Below are 17,830 nucleotides of genomic sequence, written 5' to 3'. Positions count from 1 at the left end.
TGGCCGAGAGGCACAGAGATAGGGGGTTTTCTCTGAGGGCGTGCTGCTGACCCGTGTGCCCAGTGCCCCCTTCTTAGTCTTTGGTTTATTTGAGTAGGCCTGGCTCTGGCGTCTGTCTTCCCCACAGGCCCTGGATTCACTTGCCCAACCCTGAGCAATTGTAGGAGAGTAAAAGTTGCCCCCCTTTACCAGCTACGGCAGGGAGACCCTTCTGTCAGACCCTGTGGGCACTTCCTCTGTGAGTGCAGCCACCCCGGGACAAACTCCACTCGTGTCTGTGGGGCGCTCTTTTGCCTCTCAAAGAAAACTATATTTTAAGGCCTCATGGCCTTCTTATTGTCTCTTCCTCCTACCCTCCCTCCTCTTTTTGCAGCTTTATTGAGTTGTAACTGACAAATAAAAATGTTATACATTGAAGGTATAAAATGTAATGTTCTGATGTCTGAATATGGTATAAAGGGATTGTTGTAATCAATCTAATTAATCTATATATCACCTCAGATACATAGGTTTATATATATATATATATATATATATATATATATATGTAACCTTTTTGTTAGTGTTAAGAATATTTAAGATTTACTCTTAGCAAGTTACCAGTATAGAATGTCATATTATTAATTATAGTCATCATTTCAGAGTCTTTCTTTCTAGCCCAATTCCCTCCACCACTGAGTGTGTGCTCTTTATTAGACAGTCGGAGCTGAGATCAGAAAGGACAGTAGGTACTAACTAGATGAAGAAAAGAGGAACGCTGCAGATAGGAGGAACAGCATGGAAAATGTCCGGAGGTGCGTGGGAGCATCTAGGATGTCAGAAAACTAGAGTGCATAACGAAATAAGAACCAGCCAAGCACCCAGTTTCCTCCTGGCCCTGTGATGGCAGGGCCAGCAAAATGACCAGTCAACCCCTTCCTTCTGTAAGGAGAGGCCACCAGCTCACACTGGCCAGAGCTGCCTGCTTCATGTTACCTAGACCATATGCAGAGATTAGTGACTGGAAACAGACCAACAGCAAGCAATTCATCCCTGGGCAGGGGCAGAGCCTGGCTGCCGGGAGACATGATGGGTGCTCTCTCAGAAGGGGAAATTGTAGGTAGACTGTGGTGCTGCTACCAACTGACTGTGCCTTTTCTACCCATTAGGATGATTATGAGGGCCGAGGGAGTCTGGGAGCAAATGGATAGGCTAGAATTCACTGTTCCACCCTCTCAGAACAAACCATGAAGCCTCCTACTAGCATTCTCCAGGATAACTGCCAGCCTGTGGTAGTTCCCAATTCACACTGTTCTAGCACAGTAGCAACGTCAACCACAGAACCGGTCTCTCTGACTCCCTGTCAGGTAGCAATAAGTTAAGAAGAAGGCTGTGGAGTGCCCTTTACCCCTACACACACACACACACACACACACACACACACACACACACACACACACACACACACACATTTAGTGCTGCAGAAAATGGGAGAAGCTACCAGAAGGATCTTTCTGGAAGCTTGTCTCCTGTGGAGGCAGAGGAAAGAAGGGCATGCTAACTGGGGCATGGTGTTACAGACCTACTTTCATCGTTGGCCATGGGCCCTGTGTACTGCTCAACCTTTCATAGATGTGGCAAGGTTTCAAAGAATCTAGATGCCAAGAAAGCCCCATGCCGGTGCCGCGGGCTGAGGCCAGCTTGTGAGTTTGCCACATAGCATCTTACAACTGGAGTTTCCTTTAAAGATCAAGAGACTGAATACAAAGTTTCAGATTTCTGTTTTCTCTTGCAAAGTGAGACATTGTAGCAATTTAGGCCTACTGTTGTTTGGAGACGGTTTGTTACTCCACAGGTTCCCAGTGGAAAGATTGGGACAAAGGGGGTGACATCTTTAAGAGGTGGGACCTAGTGGGAGGCGCTTGGTCTTGATCAACTCCGTGGTAGGACTTATGCTGGTCTCAGGAGTGGATTAGTTCCCACAAGAGTGGGTTGGGGTAACAGTCTGGCCTTTCGCACAGTCTTGCTTCTTCCCTGACACACAGCCGCTCTTCTGAGCTGATACCATGTAACCTGTGACATAGCAGGAGCTCGCTCCCCAGACTTCATGCTGTTTAGATCTTCAGGCACCAGAACTTTAGATATTGTCCAGAATTGGGTATTTTGATACAGCAATAAAAAATGGACTGAGATAAGGACGATCAAGAGCCGGGTGGCTGGCCCTCCAGTCTAGAACTGTCCACTTCATTGCAGTCCCCACACCCAGCCCCCGCCTATGTGACTGGCTGCTCCTGCTGTTTTCATTAGGATTTCATGACGATGCCAGTTACGTTCACCTTCCCAAGATGGCAGCAGGAGGGAGGGAGTAGAGATGCATTGGGGACTTGAGGGCAGAGGGGCAGTTCTCTCCCAGCAGGCTAGGCACTGTCCTGGCAGGCCTCCCATCTGAGCCCGCCTGTCCAGTGGCAGAGAGGATAAGTCTGTAGAATCCCACCACTCTTCCTCTGTGTGCTAAATCATAACTGCTGCCTATCCACAGTGTGCCAAGCAGGCTGCATGAGCTATACCATCCTGTTGTTACCAGAGAAACGGGGCTCTCTGCTTGTTCTTAGTCTAGTTAATAAAACGTTTTAAAGGCAGGAGAGATGGCTCAGTGGTTAGGAACACAGGCTGTTCCTCCATAGGACCCGGATACAATTCCCAAAACTAGCATAAAAGTTCATAACTCCAGTCCCAGGGACTGCAACACCCTGTTTTGGCCTTCATTGGCACCAGGCATGCACGTGGTACACAGAAACACGTGCAAACAAAATACCCATGCATAAGAATTAAAATAAATAAATAATAAATAAATAAATATACACATGTATATATATTTAAGAAAAGCTAGCAGACTCATGACGTTACTTGACTACGGCACCAGGGGGCAGAAATTCTGGGAAGGAAAAAATATATTCTCTTATCGATGGGATAATTATTCCTTCTAGCTCTTTAGCAGGTGGAAGGTGGATCTCCTTCCCAGAGAGTGGTCCTTGGAGACTGAACTGCCCAACTGGAATGTTAGGTCTTTGTCCAGGCTAGAAATTCCTGGCGATTTTCTTGATCTGAAGAAATTTTTTTTTTTTTTCTTACTGGGATTCTGTCCCGTCACTGCCCCCTGGAAGAGGGAACAGTGTCACCCTGCTCTACAGATTAGGCAGGCAAGGTTCAGGGATGTCAAGACAGAGCTTATAGTCACAGCTGCAGTGGGATGGCCAGGAAGATAGATGGCAGAGCTGAGAGTCTGCTATGGTGTGGATCTTCAGCGTCCCCCAGAGAGCCCCTGTAAGCTGGAGGCTTGGTCACCACGGCACACTTAAGTGTCAGCGCAGCAGTGCTAAGATCATAGGCAGAGCTAGCCTGTCCAGCCAACCTCAGGTATTAATGTGAGATAGTGACGGACAGCTGCTCACACAGACTGCACCTTGGGCTCGGCTAACTTCAAAACTTAGATGTTCAACCAGCTGGCCACGGTGGCAAGCTGTTTTGACCAATGATGTATAATATATATTTTTAAAGATTTATTTCTTATATATACAATGGCCTGCCTGACACCTGCATGCCAGAAGAGGGCACCAGATTTCATTACAGATGGTTGCTGGGAACTGAACTCAGTAGCTCTGGAAGGGCAGCCATGCTCTTAACCTCTGAGCCATCTCTCCAGCCATATGTGTTTTTTTAAGATTTGGAATTTGGGGCCTTTTACAGGGTTTCCTTGTCCTGGGTTTGCCACCCACATGACTGCATGAGGATGATTTGGTTAGTTTGCTAATGGCAAGGGAGTTGGTTACCATTGCTACAGTAGCTGGTAGAGACAAGAAGGCAGGCAGAGGAGGGCAGAGGCCTGCTGGGATGACTTCAGAGGTGCCATCCTTGGACAAGTGGAACAGAGGGCACTGGCCGCAAGCCAACTAGAGGTGGGCAGTCTAGGAGGTTGCAGGTTCTGGTCAGGAAGTGTCTATGGGCGAGGTAGAGCTAGAGAAGAGAATGAGTCTCAGTGTCCTGGGTCAACACTGCAGAGGCAGTCGGCTTTTGGGCCAGTCAAGGCTGTGGGTCAGGGTTCGACGGCCATTGATGATTTGGCCGTTGTCTGTGTATTCATGGAGAGTCTCAGTGTGCAGAGGGGGAATCTGCTCTGTGCGGTGCCTTTAATCCCAGCACTCTGGAGGCTGGGGCAGGCACATCTCTGAGTTCAAGGCCAGCCTGGCCTACAGACCAAGTTCTAGGACAGCCAGAGAAACCCTCAAAACCCAAAACCAACCAGCCAGCCAAACAAACAACAAACAATCTCATATCTCAGGAGGCTAAGGCATTGGGACTGTAAACTCCAGGCCAGCCTGGGTGAGATAGCAGATCTGTCTCAAAAGAAGAACAGAGAAGAAACCTCTCACCCCTACAACAGTGAACCGACTCCATCAGTGAGGCAAACTCCACCTCCCAGCACTGCTGTTGGGGACAGTGGCGGCTTGAATAAGAATGGCCCTATTGGCTTATATATGTAAATGCTTACTCCAAAGTTGGTAGAACTGTTTTGGGAAGGATAAAGCGGTGTGTGGCCTTGTTGGAAGAGCTGTGTCGTTGTGGGAGGGCTTTGAGGTTTTAAAAGCCCTCACCATTCCCAGTTAGCAAACATGCTCTCTCTCTCTCTTTTAATGTCTGTGTCTTTCTCTTTGTCTCTCTCTCTTTTTTGGATCGGGTGTGAGCTCTCAGCTACTGCTCCAGCACTGTGCTTGTCTGACTGATGCTGTGCTTTCCCCCACGAGAGTCAGAGACAATAAGCCCCTGGAACGGTGAGGCCCCAAGTTAAGTGCTTTATTTCACAAGCTGCCTTGGGCCTGGTGTTTTGTCAGTGCTATAGGAAAGTAACTAAGACAGGCACTAAGGTTTCCAACCATAGCAGGATGCTCTGTAGAAGCCAATCAGTCAGCAGGGCACTGTTTTGTCATCAACAACCCGGCAAGGTGTTTGACCCCTCTGGGCCCCCGTTCTCTCATCCAGAAATAAGCGTTACATGTGTTGACCCCTTAAGAGATCTGCTACCTCTTAACCCGGAACGACTTTCCTTTCACCCTTTTGAAGAGGTTGCATTAGCTACGACAAAACAGCCGACGTTAACAACTTAAAGGATTCATTTATTTTTGCTGTACATGTGTGTGGCCTGTGGACTGTGTGCACATTCCTGTGCCTGTAGGAATGCTTGCTCATTCAAGGGGAAGAGGGTGTTAGTGACTCTTATCACATCTCACCTTGCTTTCTTGAGATAGGGTTCAGTAAGGTGAACCTGGCCTTCACCACTTCAGCTAGAATGGCTGACCAGCAAGCCCCCAGGGGTCCTGCTGCCTCCTCCCACCCGAGCTGAGGCTACAGGTGTGTGTGTAGCCACGCCTGGCTTCTTATATGGGTGCTTGGGTATCTGAATGCAGATCTCATGATGCTCAGCAAGTACTTTTTCACACGGAGCCATCTCTCCAGCCCAGGAAGCATTTCTGTAGAGTGATCCATCATGGCAAGGAGGGCGTGCCAGACCAGAGGAGCTTAGCCTATGGAAACAGAGGAGAAATTGTCCTCACCACTGGCTTTCCCCTCTTCTTCAAGTCTGCAGCGTAAGGGTTGGTGCCACCTACATTCAGACACGCCTTCCACCTTTAGCTAGTCCTCTCTGAAAACACCCTCACAGACACAGCCAGAGGTACGAATCTCCCAGGGGTCCATCACAGAAGGGCAGCGACTTGACTAAACTCACTCCCATGAGCCTGGACCTTTTCATATGAAGACAAACCTTGACATCTGCAGAGGCCCCATCTGTCCTTGCCTTAAGGGGCTATTATAATGGTATCACACAGATAATACATTTTAAAAACATATATATATATATATATATATATATATATATATATATATATATATTTGTGAGTTAAGACTGATAACTCCTGTTCTCTGGAAGAGTTCTGATAACAGCTGGCCCATCTTTCCAGCCCCAAATAATATTTTTTTCTTTTTCTCCAAGACAGGGTTTCTCTGTGGGATACTGGCTGTCCTGGAACTCAGTCTGTAGACCAGGTTAACCTTGAGCTCAGAGATATACCTGCTTCTGCTTCTGCCTCCCAAGTGCTGGAGTTAAAAGAATGAGCCACCACCGCTGGCTCTAAATAACATACTTTCAATGCTCAAAAAGCAATATGGCTTATGGCTGAGAGTGGGACTACTTAGGTTTGATTCCTAATTCTGTCCCTTGCTAACTATGGGAGCTCAAGCCACTCATGATGCTATGCCTCAGTCTTTCCTGGTTGTGATATGGGAGACAACTGTACCCACATTAGGTTGCTTTGAAAATTAAATGAGCAAACATTTGCAAAGCCTTTTAAAATTTCTTACATTTACTTATTTGCATATACTTTTTTCTGCCTTGGTGTGTGTGTGAGGAGGTCAGAGATCAATTTGGTGTGAGTGAGTCCTTCTTTCATGAGTATCCCTGGGTGACATCTGACCTAGAGACTCCCATCTACCAGTAGATACCCAGATGTGAGAATAAGGTACATTTGTGGGGTGCCCTGGCTGGTGGGAGCAAGGACTGCTGCTGGCTACAGGGTTCTGACTGCCGGCTTTTTGTTAGTGTGGCTTCTTGGAGCCTACAATTCTCTAAGAAACCCCAGTTTCCTTCAAATAACCCACCCCACATCCTAGGCTAGTGCGTTAGGAATCTATTGCTGAATGTTGCTTCTCCATAATTTAGAGGCTCAGAACGACCTATAATTTCTCTAGATGTGGGTTGGGTAGTTCTGCTGGCTTTGCAAAGCGGGTGCAGGGTGGCAGCATTTACCCATTGCCAGGAGGGGCTACTGGCTTGGGGGTTGTATTCTTCTCCTGGAGCCTTCAAACTGAATCCTCACAGGTGTACACAGGAAATAGAAACTCTAACACATACGCTGCAGAAAGCCTCCTTTGCCTTTGGCATTTCTACCCCCGGTATTCTTCTGGTAGGAGTGACTGGATCATAGGGCCAACGTTGACTCAAGGACCCAATACGCTTTGAGATCTCATTCATATGACCTACCACAGTGAACTGACACCCTCTGAAGCCGGGAGCCACAATAAACCTTCCTCCCTCAAGCTGTTTATTTGGTTAGGTATCTGTTCACACAGTGAGCAGGAGGCTGAGCTCTCCCTCTGAATTCTGCTGTTTCCCCCTCACAAGCCTCTCTGAGCCTCAGTGTCCTCATCTGTAAAATGGAGGGGGAGTCAGTAATGGCTGACCCTCACCCCACACGGTAGGAATGGCTGTGAAGCTGGGTGACAGGTGGACAGCACTCAGTAAGCACACCAGTGGCACCTGGTACCAATGAAAACTTGAACTCTGGTCGCCCACTTCCTAGAGTAGGTACAGGGAGAATCCCTGTCCTAAGGGGTCCCAGGCCCAGGAAGGCTGACCACTGGGATGGGTCCCCACAGACTTGGCTCTTAGGTCCCCTCTAAGCCCTGTGTCCCTCAGCCCACACACATCTTGCCGTTTTACTTTTTTTTTTTTTTTTTTTTTTTTTTTTTATTAAATCACATACAACTCAGGGCATCAGGCCCCAGCAACTTCATTAGAACCTGGGTTTGTGGGAAGTAGGAATCAAAGGGTGGACAAGGTCTCCCCATCTTCTCATGACAGGGACAAGGACATCAGACATTACCCCAAGGAAATGGGGGACAAAAGGCCCAACAGAAGGGACTAGGACAGTGACAGCTACCCTGAGGTTAGGAGGGTGTGGTGCTGTCATAGTCTCAGTGCTTCTGTCCTCAAATTCATGTTGGAGTCCTTATGTTGAAGGCTTAGGGGGTGATCAGGTCATGGAGTGTAATCCTCAAGAATGGGGCTAGTACTGCTACGCAAGAGACCTGAGGGGTTTTGTCTGTGCCTCTACCATGTGAAGATGTGAACAGAAGGGGTTTCCTTTGAAACACTGGGTCCAAAGGTGCCTTGATTTGGGCTTTGCTGCCTCCAGAACAGTTATAAACCAACCTCCAATGTTCTGAGCCACCTGGTCTGGGCTATTTTGTGATAGAAGCTAACTCTATCACTGTAACTTTTGTGACAGGCTAACTCTGAGAACCGGTGGGCTCCTTCAGCCTCAGAGAACATAAATGTCTCTTACCATTATGATGGGAACAGAGGCTGTGAGGGGACCCCACTTCCTGGCTCTTCAGATGGAGGGGTTGGTGGAGACTGATGATGAAGGAGGGAGAACAGAAAGGGAACACAGCCAGTAGCAGGGCCAGGGGCTGTGAACAGGATGGTGGCCCCACTGGGCCAAGAGAAGCCAGGCAGAAGAGCCAGGGCTAGAGGCTGTGGGGGAGTGCATTGCTCTACTTAATAAAGCTGCAAATATGGAGTGCAGAGGTGAACGGTTTTTTTCATCAGCCACCCCTGGGTGAAGTTCCCACCTAGCTCCAAAAGTAGGCCGGGGTGTTTCTGATTTAATAGCACCTAAGCTACTATGCAACCTACCCAGGGCCCCAGAGATGTGGGGGTCACAACCCATCTCCCTTGTGTTAAGAAGGTAGGACATCTCTTCATCAATCCAGCCCAAGAAGGCTGCAGCTGGTCCCCATTCCAGAGGCAATAAGGAGGTAGACAGGCCCCAGGGGGAGGCAGCAAGGGGTGCCACTCCCAGCGGGTTTCCTCGAAACAAGATGGGGTGAACAGATTTGGCAGCCCTCTGACATTGCCAGGGAAGACCCTGGCTCTTCTTCAACCATATTCCAAGGAGGATGTAAACAATGCTGCTCGGGGCCACACACAGCTGTCACTCTGAGCAGCCTTCAGTGCTGTGGAGGCCCCGCCGGAGCTCAGCCCCAGGTCCCTGAGGAAGCTCACACCCCAACGGCACTCTTTTCACCCTCTCTGGAGCTGGGGCCCTCCTGGGTCTTCTGCATCTCCCAGCCTCTGACCCACGTGTAGGCTGAGGAGCCCCCCAGCACCATCAGGTTGCTTGTCCACCACAGGAAGCTCTTAGTCTCTTCGTAGTAGAGCACAGCCAGCACTGTCTGCGCACAGGCTTTGGCTGTGCCGGACACATTGTGGGTCAGGGGGCTGGTGAATTTGATCTGCAGTCCTGTCACGTAGCCGATGGCAAAGCCGAACAGGCCACCCAGTGTCATCATGACCCAGAAGTGGGCACTGTCCAGATGAGCAAAGCCAAGAAGAGCGTGGAGCTCGCCCAGCAGTACCATCAGGGGCAAGAAGAGCACACAGGCGTTGACGTTGTTATAGAAGGTTAGGCGCCAGATACTGTTGTCTACTGCCGGAAGCACCTTCTTCGTATAGATGGCATTGAGTGAGACGCAGAGGCTGGCCAGCACCCCGAAGATGGTGCCCGTCAGGGACAGGGTGCCCTCAGCTCCCTCTTGGTCTATACCCAGCCAGAAACCACCTGCAACAAAGATGGACAAGCGATGATGGGAAGAGGGATGAATCCGGGAGGGAGAGGGACAGTATTCTGACGCCACAGTCCAGACTGTTCTGAAGCCTTACCTCATCATCAACATATCCAAAGTCTAACCTCTGCACCAAACAGGGGCTGAGGGAGTGGACCCCAGAATGAAAACCTGCATCTCCTCCTCCCCCCAGCCAGAATCTAGCAGAGGGGGAAGGTATAAGGACAGATGTGACCCTGTTACCTCTCTAATTACAACTGTAATCACTCTAATGAGGGCTATAAAACAGCATAGGCTCCTGATGGCCTGTGGGGTAACGGTGCTAAAGGAGGAGGGCCAGTTGGTGGCTAAAGTGATCTTGGACAAGAGACAGGGTTCTAAGCCTTGGCTCCCTCAGAGCATTAGGTCAGAGCTGCTCATGGCCTAAAGCTGCTTGCAGAGCCACTTGAGGACTCTATTCATTCTTGGGTGACCCTCTGCTCAAAGAGCCTGCATGGCTCCCCAGGCCACAGTGCTAGATTTCCTGTATCTGGCCAGCAGTTACAGGATGGCTTCAAGCCACCTTCTCAGCTCCCCACTTCTCACTACAGATATACAGATGTACATCTGTATCTAAAACATTTTTCTCTTCTTAGGGATTCCCCCATTCTTCAAGGCCAAAGCCAGTCTCTGCAGGGATCTCTTCCTGATCCACCCAGGATCTAGGCCTCTTCTCAGTGTCCAGCCTCCCACCCTTTAACATGATGCTCCTGGCTTGCCCATTGCTGGCAGGTACCTGCCCGAGGCAACACTCTGATCTCTTTATTTAGACTCCGAATTCCCACAAGGCAGAGGCTTACTGCTGCTAACCGAACGGGATCAGTGACATGGAACAGCAGGACTAGCACAGGCATCAGAGAGATCTGGCCTCTGACTGCTTTGTGATTTTGAAGCTGAGCTGCTTGAGAGAAGTCACTTAACCTCTCTGAGTTCCAATTTCCTTCATCTGTAAAATTTAGGGCCATATTCTTGCTCCCTTAACCAATCTACTCTTTCTCTTGTAACTAAAATGATCTTCCTACAGTGGATCTCCCCTGTGTCTCGCCATTGTCTTCAGGAAAAACTGTACACATTCAAATGTGTGTTCCTGGCCTGTACTAGTCCGGCAGCCTCATGCCAGCAACGACTTCCCAGAAAGGTCTGCTTAGATCGCTCCTCCTGCTCCCTACTCCCTCTAGAACCCCCACAACCCTTATCATCTAATATAACTGTCATTTCTGCCATCAGCATCTTTCATGTATCGGGAGTGAGGACCCCATCCTATCCTCAAACTTGTACCCTAAAACTTGGTACAGGGCCTGGCAAAAGCTTGGCCACAAGTTAATAGCCATTGCCTGGCTGGCTGGCTGGAGACTGCTATGGGGAAAGGCACAAGTCTTCAAGTAGACAAGTGGGAAGAGGCAGGGTGCTCCTGCAGGCCCAGCTGCTTGGAAGGTGGGGGCAGGGCCAGCCGGGCAACATAGCAAGATGCTATCTCAGAACAAGGGCATGAGGCCCTATAGCAGCATAGGCCCTTGGCTCAGCACAGCCCACTGTGGGTTTCTCTGCTCAGCCAGAGCACCCCATGTCTTCTTGGTTACCATCTGAGTCCAGAAGCGACTCCATTCTCCATGCTCAAGGTGCTCGCCCCTGGAGAGGCTGTGAGCCGAAGAAGAGGCTTTGCAAAGTGCTGCATGCCTGGGAGGCCATGTCTGGGATGGAACCTCTCTCACCGGAGGAAGGGAGGGGAGATCCAACAGATCGTGTCGGTACTGGGACAGCAGTGAGTCCCACTTTCCCGGGCCACGAAGGCAGGCCACCATGATTCTCAGCTGCCTCACTATCCGCTACTTGCCACTTTCCGCACCTGGGCTCAATGTCTCCAGTGACATACCTTCCCGAATGTAAACTCTCCCACTAGGAGGCCCATCCCCTCTAACCCGGTGGGGCTAGTGGACTGAAGTGGGATCCCAGGGGAGCTTGTAGGACAAAAAGGAAGTAAGGAGTATCAGCCCTCTTCGGGTGGGGGCAGGTGGCAGTTCCCCAGGAAGGGGTGCTGGCAGTGCTGACAGTTTTTTACCTGCCCCGTCTCTGGCCCAGACCTCTTGCCCCTGGATCCAAGAACTGTCCAACCAGGAGAACATTTCTAGGGCAGATGGGACGGGTTGGCCTGGTTACCACATCCAGCCTGGGCCTCTGAGACACCAGGAAGACGAAGTAGGCCAAATGAGACAAACTAAAGAACCTGAGCAGGTGCAAATAAGGGCCACTTTCCACCGGCCCAGGACTCTGAGGGAATGGATGCCCTGGTCTCTGTAATCCAGCAGCCACTCAATTCAACATGCTCAGCTGCAAAGGTTCCCTAGCACATGCTGTCCAAACCAGGAGCTCCTGGCTACCTGTGACTAGGGTCAGGTTAGAACACCCATAGCTGAGGAACTGGCTGTTTAAAAGTTCACTGGACTTTCGTTTAAAAACACATTTGGCCTGTAGTTACTGTGTTGGGTTACACTGTGCTAAGCCCCAGTGGGCAGGAACAAGGGAGCCTGGCTGGAAACGCAGGCCAGGGAGTGTGGCCAGTCTGGGATCGCATCCCAGACTATCCGCTTCTTAGTTGTGGGACTGTGGCAAGCAGCATAACCTCTCGGAGCTTCAGTTTCCTCATTTTTTCGGAGATGCCCGCAGGGATGCCCCCACCCGGAGAACATAAAGAGGATGATGCTGCCCTTGCAGTGATCGGCACATTTCTATCATTAATTATTTATGTCACTTCTGCGGAGACACTTAAAGCCTCTTAAAGCACATGTATATCGGAGCGCTGAAATGAGCCAAACCCGATGACCTCAGTTCCTTCTTGAGCTGAGGGAAGGATCAGCGGCAGGGTGGCCAAGAGTGTGATCTATGGAGGTAACTGCTCACATTCAAAATTCAACTCTCTCAGGGATTAGCTGTGGGTTACTTAGGCTCCCTGTTTGTCCCTTGGGTTTTCCTCTTTAAAATATTTTACCTTGTAATGGGGACGAGGTGAGTTAGGATGGAGGCAAACGCTTAGATGTGAGTGCCCGGCACATGTTAAGCACTCAAGCATCGACAGCTGTCTTTGCTCTAGTCGCTGCTGACAATATTCTTTTCACCCTGGCTGGGTGAGCATGGGTAACTTGCTGAGTGACCGAGAGGAAGTTGTTCTCTACTCTAACTGCTGATGCAAGAGACCTGGGAGAGGTAAAGTGTGAAGGCGCCTTGAGGATTTCAGTTCACTGCCCATCCTGCTACCCACAATCCCGGAGCCCCACTCACCAATGATGACGCCGCAGGTGAGCAGGGCATAGAAGGACGTGGTCTGTCTGAGCAGCAGGTAGGAGAGCAGCACATTGAACACAGTGGTGAGCGAGCGTCCCACGTTGTAGAAGGCCACCCCCACGTACTTGAGGCAGAGGTTATTGAAGGTTATCATGCCGATGAAGACCACCGACAGCGGCAGCACACTTCGCGCCACCTTGAGGTCCAGGTTCAGGGTGGGGAAATCTACCGTACCAGGGCAGCAAGTAGCCAGGGTGCTGAGGCCCTTGCACAGCAGCGAGGTCACCAGGCATTGGTAGAAGGTGACGAAGATAGGGGTATCCAGCTGCAGGGAGGGGCTGTCCAGCAGGTACTTGTTGAGGAATACCATAGAGATGGAGGTGATCCAGTAGAGAGAGACCACCAGCGCGATCTGCAGCGCCCTTAGCAGAAATGGCTTGTTCCCGCCGTCTGCATCTGCCTCTTCGGAGGCAGCCGAGGCTCCAGTCAGCGCCATGCGCAGGATCCTGGACCGCTTCAGAGGGGCCCTGTTCATGGTGGCAGAAGAGCTAAGTCACCCCACGGCCAGAAGCGTTCCCTGGACTACAGGGCTTCAAGCTGCTAGGACCTGTGGGTGCAGCCTTCAGTTGTCACATGCGGTGACCTAACGGTTCCCTCTGTCTTGGCTGAAGTTCTGCTTCCGGATTTGCCCATTGCCCAGATGCTCTTCTTCGTGCTCGCTCCCAGAGGGGGGCCATGAGACAAGACCCAAGGAAGGGAGACGGGGCCTAGCTAAGGGTGTGGGCCTTGACAGCCATGGCCAGCTTGACGACAGGGGGCTAGTACCTCATAGGAACGAGTCGCGGGGAGAAAGGAAGCGAGGGGGACGGAAGGGCAGGGTGGAGGAGGAAAGAACTGGACGCGGACCGCGTGGGAAGCGGTGCACCGAGAAGGGGCGTGGGCTGCGTGGAGGCCGGGCTACAGGAGCTCCCGGAAGCGCCCGCGGGGCTGAAGGGAGGGCGGGCTGCAGGGAGGTCACGGAGGCTCGGGGAGGCGGCGGGAGGGACCCGGACTGAGGCCTGGCGGGAGCAGGCCGGGCGGCTGCCCCGAGTTCCGGCTCAGCGCGGCAGGTCCGGGAGCGCCTCCCGGGTGGGGCGGGGCCGGCGCGCATTTCCTGACACGCCTCCGGGCCGTCTTAAAGGGCCCGCTCGCCCGCCCGGCCCGCGGCCGCCAGGAGCGCGCACGATCGCCAACCTGGAGTTGTCTGCACCTGTGCCCACAGTCCTGCCCTCTTCTTCTGGGAACTCTCGGAGGTCAGGGAAGGATTTTCAAGTTCTGGAGCCTCGCCCATTTCCTGGAAGGCTCTGTCACTCTCCCCGCCACCCGCACTGTCTTTTCCCCTGGCCTCTTTAGATCGACTAGACTCGGTCAGGTACGTCTTCACCGTCTTCCCAGAAAATGGAATACCACCCCTCCGCTTCCGGAGACCCCCACACCAGCCCTTTGTGTCCTCCAACCCCACTCCGTGAGCCCAGGTCATCCGGGAAGGCATTGTTTCGGTCCTGTCCTTTCTCCCTACCCCCATTTTCTCTGTTTCCAGACCTAGTCAGGAGGACCTGAGGTTTCGGAGACCCCAGCAGCACTTCCAGGGCGTGCCAGAAAACCACATCACCATTTCCAGATAAAGTTCCTTCTGGATGGCCAGACCGCAGCCTCTGATCCTCTCAACGCAGCACCCCCTGCCCGGGGTCCTTCCCCTCCCAGAACATACCGTCCTCCCTCCGGGCTCGGCTCTGGTGTCTTGGCGCGCGCTCCCGGCTGATGCAGGGATCTGGCGCTCACCCCGGGCGGGGCCCTCGAGCGCACCTGCAAGCACCACCCTTGGCTGCACCTACAGGGCGGCCCAAGCCGCGCCCCCAGTATGACTTCCCGCTTGCTGTCCCCAGCGTGCGCCACGTCGGGCTCTGGGTGAGGTGGGGCGGTAACCCTAGGGGTCCAGCCAGAAGGCCTCTTTCCTCTATCTAAGACCGACCCCATCTCCCTCGGGACTCCTGTTCTGTTACCATCGCAGGCCTATCCCTTGACCAGGCTGCGTCCCTGGCCCTGCGGGTCCAAGCTGATGCTTCCAAAAGGGCGTGGGTGGGAAAACTGCCGAATGCCGCCGCTACCTGAGGAGGGTACCCCCTTACCGTCCCGGGGACCAAGGCTGAGTGGGCCACCAGCTCCAGGCCTTTTACTCCCAGGCAGCTGGGAGGCCTGACTTCTCTCTGGTTTCTTCCTAATACCGTTGTTGAGCAGGCAAGTTTGCCTCCGGCTGAGCCGGTTTCTTTGTAAGCTAGTTAAAGCAGTGGGTTCCAGCCTTATTGCTTGTGTGGGTGGTCATAAAGATGTGTTTAAAATATTTCGATTACTATTTTATTAGCCGGGCCTGATGGTAAAGGGCCTGTAATCTCAAATGAGGTAGAAAGATCGAAAGTGCAAGGCCAGTCTGGGTTACAGAGTAAATTCAAGGCATGTCTGGCAACTTAGTGAGACTTGTCTCGAAATAAAATGTGGGCGTGGGCACACATAAAGAGACATGGATAAAGGTGGATAAAGGCTTGGGGATTTAGCTCAATGTTCTATAGCTCAGTGTTAGAATGCTTACCTGGCACATACAAGGTCCTGGGTTCAACTCGCAGTACAGCAAGGGGGAAGGGGCGGAGGATCAGTACTGTTTGTCAAAATATTAAATTGGAACACATTTAGCTATAGATCTGCTGATTTTTATGGACAGCTCCACTCTACTCTAGGATAGAAGTGGTACTGGTTGCCACCGGCCAGCCTGAAGAGACAAGACCTATATTAGGAGACGGAGGTCCCTGCCCTGTCTTAGCTGCATGTGATGTGACTAAGGAAAGGTATTGGGGAAAGTTGCCGGATGGTTTTGTGCACTGTGGATTCAGAGGCCGATTTCTGTGCCCAGAGATCTGGTTGCAGTGGGCACTGTCATTTCTATGAAGACTCTCCTGTCTCAATGTTGAGTAAAAATTGTTCTCCATCATCTCTGATTGGTTAATAAAGAGCTGAACAGCCAATAGCTGGGCAGGAAGATTAGAGTTGGACTTCCGATGAAGGTTGAGGAGAAGGAGGCCAGGAGGTGGACATGAGGAGTTCACCATGAGGACAGACAGATGGAGCAGAAGCAGCTAAGATGATAAGTAGCATGGGGCATGTGGCTGGGAAGTAGCCAGGCTAGTCTAATTGGATTAGAATAAATCAATATCTGCCCAGCTTAGTCCCTTAAAGCCTATTAATAAATGTAATAGGTCTCTGTGTCATTATTTGGGAGTGGGAATGGGAGTAGAAAATAAATTATATTATTTTATCAGAAAGTACTTATGAGAATGCTATCATCCTTTAGGAGAGGCTTTTAAGGTACACTGTCAGGCCTGCAGTGGGGGAAGGGAGCCCTCACAGATAATGTTGCAAAAAGGACTTCTTAACTCATGTTCTGGTCACACAGAAGTTGGACTCCAGGCAGAATCACTAGCAATGTTACCAATTTTGTTCTAGGTGACTTAGGTAATCATGTTGAAATTCTTGGGTGTGAGCCAGAGAGAGACCAAACCAGGCATCTGAGGGGTCTTTCCCCCTGTTCCTGAGTGTCCCTTCACTGCCCTTTCACAGGAGCTCACACCCAGGCACCGGCAGGACAGCAGGGGATTGGACAATCATTAACAACTATTTGCCTTTTTTTGTGAGGACTATCCTGACTCAGGCAAGCTGGCATTGGTCTTCAGGAAAAACTGGTCTCTTTTGAGATTATGTTGGGCTGCTTCCTTGAAGTTGTTTGATTATGTGGCATTCAGCGCAATTCACATTGTAACTGAAACGCCAACTGTTTCATCCTTGGTGAGCACAAAGTCAATGAGCTCAACCAGGAAATTAAGGTCTGAAGATATCAGGGCAAGTGGGTCATGGCTATAATGCCAGTGTTGGGGAGGTTTAGGAAGGAGGATGATCAGTTTGAAGCCAACCTAGGCTACATAGTGAGTCTCAGGTCAGCCTGGGCTACATAGTGAGAACTTGTCTCAAAAACAAAAGCAACAGGGCTGGAAAGGTGGCTCAGTAGGTAAGGGTGCTTTCTCTGCAAGCATGAGGGTTGAGTGCAAATTCTCAGCTCATGAATAAAACGCTGGACACTGTGTGCATCTTAATCACAGCTTTGGGGTAAGGACACATAACATTGGGCCAGCTGATGTCATTTATCAGTTCACATGTCTCAGGATCATCAGATGAACGATCTGTCTCCAGAGTTTCAGCTCAGCATGGTCACCACTGCTTGACGCAGCTCTCAACTCAAATTGCCAAACTGCTGCAAGTCTGGACTCAGTCTGTGTATTGCCTTCCATAAAACAGCTTTAAAGTTGGGCACAACATACGGGGATTCATTATAAGAGTTTTCTGGGGCTGGGGAGAGGTAGGCCTTGTGCTGGTACTTTCTCAGATCCTACTAGTTTTCTCCTCCAGGAGGGTTTGCAAGTTTTTCTGTAAAGGATCAGAGAGCAAATATTTAAAGCTCTGGATACTAGATAGTCTCTTAATATGACTCAAAGCTACTATTTTAGTATTGTAAACAAAGGGGGACAGCTTCATTTCAATAAAACTTTATTTATAAGAACAACTAGTGAGCCAGCTTTGGCTCACAGGCTATAGTGTTCTTCCTATATTACTGTATTTTCCTTCCTTCTAATGTTACCCATATTTTGTAATCCAGTGTATCCACCTGAACTACTTACTCCTAGACTCTCTTACAGCTAGAGGTGACCATGTATTATACTTTTGGATAATGAGTAGTATTGTTGTCTCTGTTGCTTCCTTTTTCTTTTTCTACCTACAATGCAGAACTGAGGTCTGGAAGGGGAGCAGCTCCCATGAGTCAAAGGAAAGCTGGGGATGGCAGATCAGAGCATAGAGAAATCCTGGGCCCTCACGGTTTGCCTAAACTCTTTCTTCTTTGCTCTGAACTGCCTTCAGTTTATTATAGGAGATATATAACACTGTGGGGTTGGTAGTCTTTGTTTTTTCTTTAGCCAAACAGAGGCGTCCTGGA

The 17,830-nt window shown here is 50.6% G+C and overlaps 1 protein-coding gene and 1 long non-coding RNA gene across 3 annotated transcripts; one reads left to right on the top strand and one right to left on the bottom strand.

Annotated features, from left to right (window-relative positions):
* Nucleotides 1-7,541: 7,541 nt before the first annotated feature.
* On the bottom strand, nt 7,542-14,629 carry Slc35c1 (solute carrier family 35 member C1). 2 transcript variants are annotated; one of them, XM_055600239.1, is made up of 3 exons: nt 14,507-14,629; nt 12,754-13,283; nt 7,542-9,434 (listed from the first exon to the last, which is right to left on the bottom strand). In XM_055600239.1, the coding sequence occupies exons 2-3, from the start codon at nt 13,250-13,252 to the stop codon at nt 8,875-8,877; spliced, it is 1,059 nt and encodes a 352-aa protein (XP_055456214.1). In that variant the 5' UTR covers nt 13,253-13,283; nt 14,507-14,629; the 3' UTR covers nt 7,542-8,874. The 2 variants fall into 2 exon arrangements, with proteins under 2 accessions (XP_055456214.1, XP_055456206.1); XM_055600231.1 differs by lacking the exon at nt 14,507-14,629 and having other exon boundaries at nt 12,754-13,860.
* LOC129671350 (uncharacterized) lies at nt 13,989-17,401 on the top strand. The gene is made up of 2 exons (XR_008719344.1): nt 13,989-14,167; nt 14,336-17,401. It is a non-coding gene; the product is annotated as an uncharacterized LOC129671350 (long non-coding RNA).
* Nucleotides 17,402-17,830: the final 429 nt, after the last annotated feature.

This window comes from Psammomys obesus, unplaced genomic scaffold (assembly GCF_907164565.1).
Source record: "Psammomys obesus unplaced genomic scaffold, mPsaObe1.curated_primary_1811, whole genome shotgun sequence".
Classification (NCBI taxonomy): Eukaryota; Metazoa; Chordata; class Mammalia; order Rodentia; family Muridae; genus Psammomys; species Psammomys obesus.
Note: the sequence above shows the minus strand (reverse complement) of the source record. Positions and strands in the feature narration are given on the sequence as shown.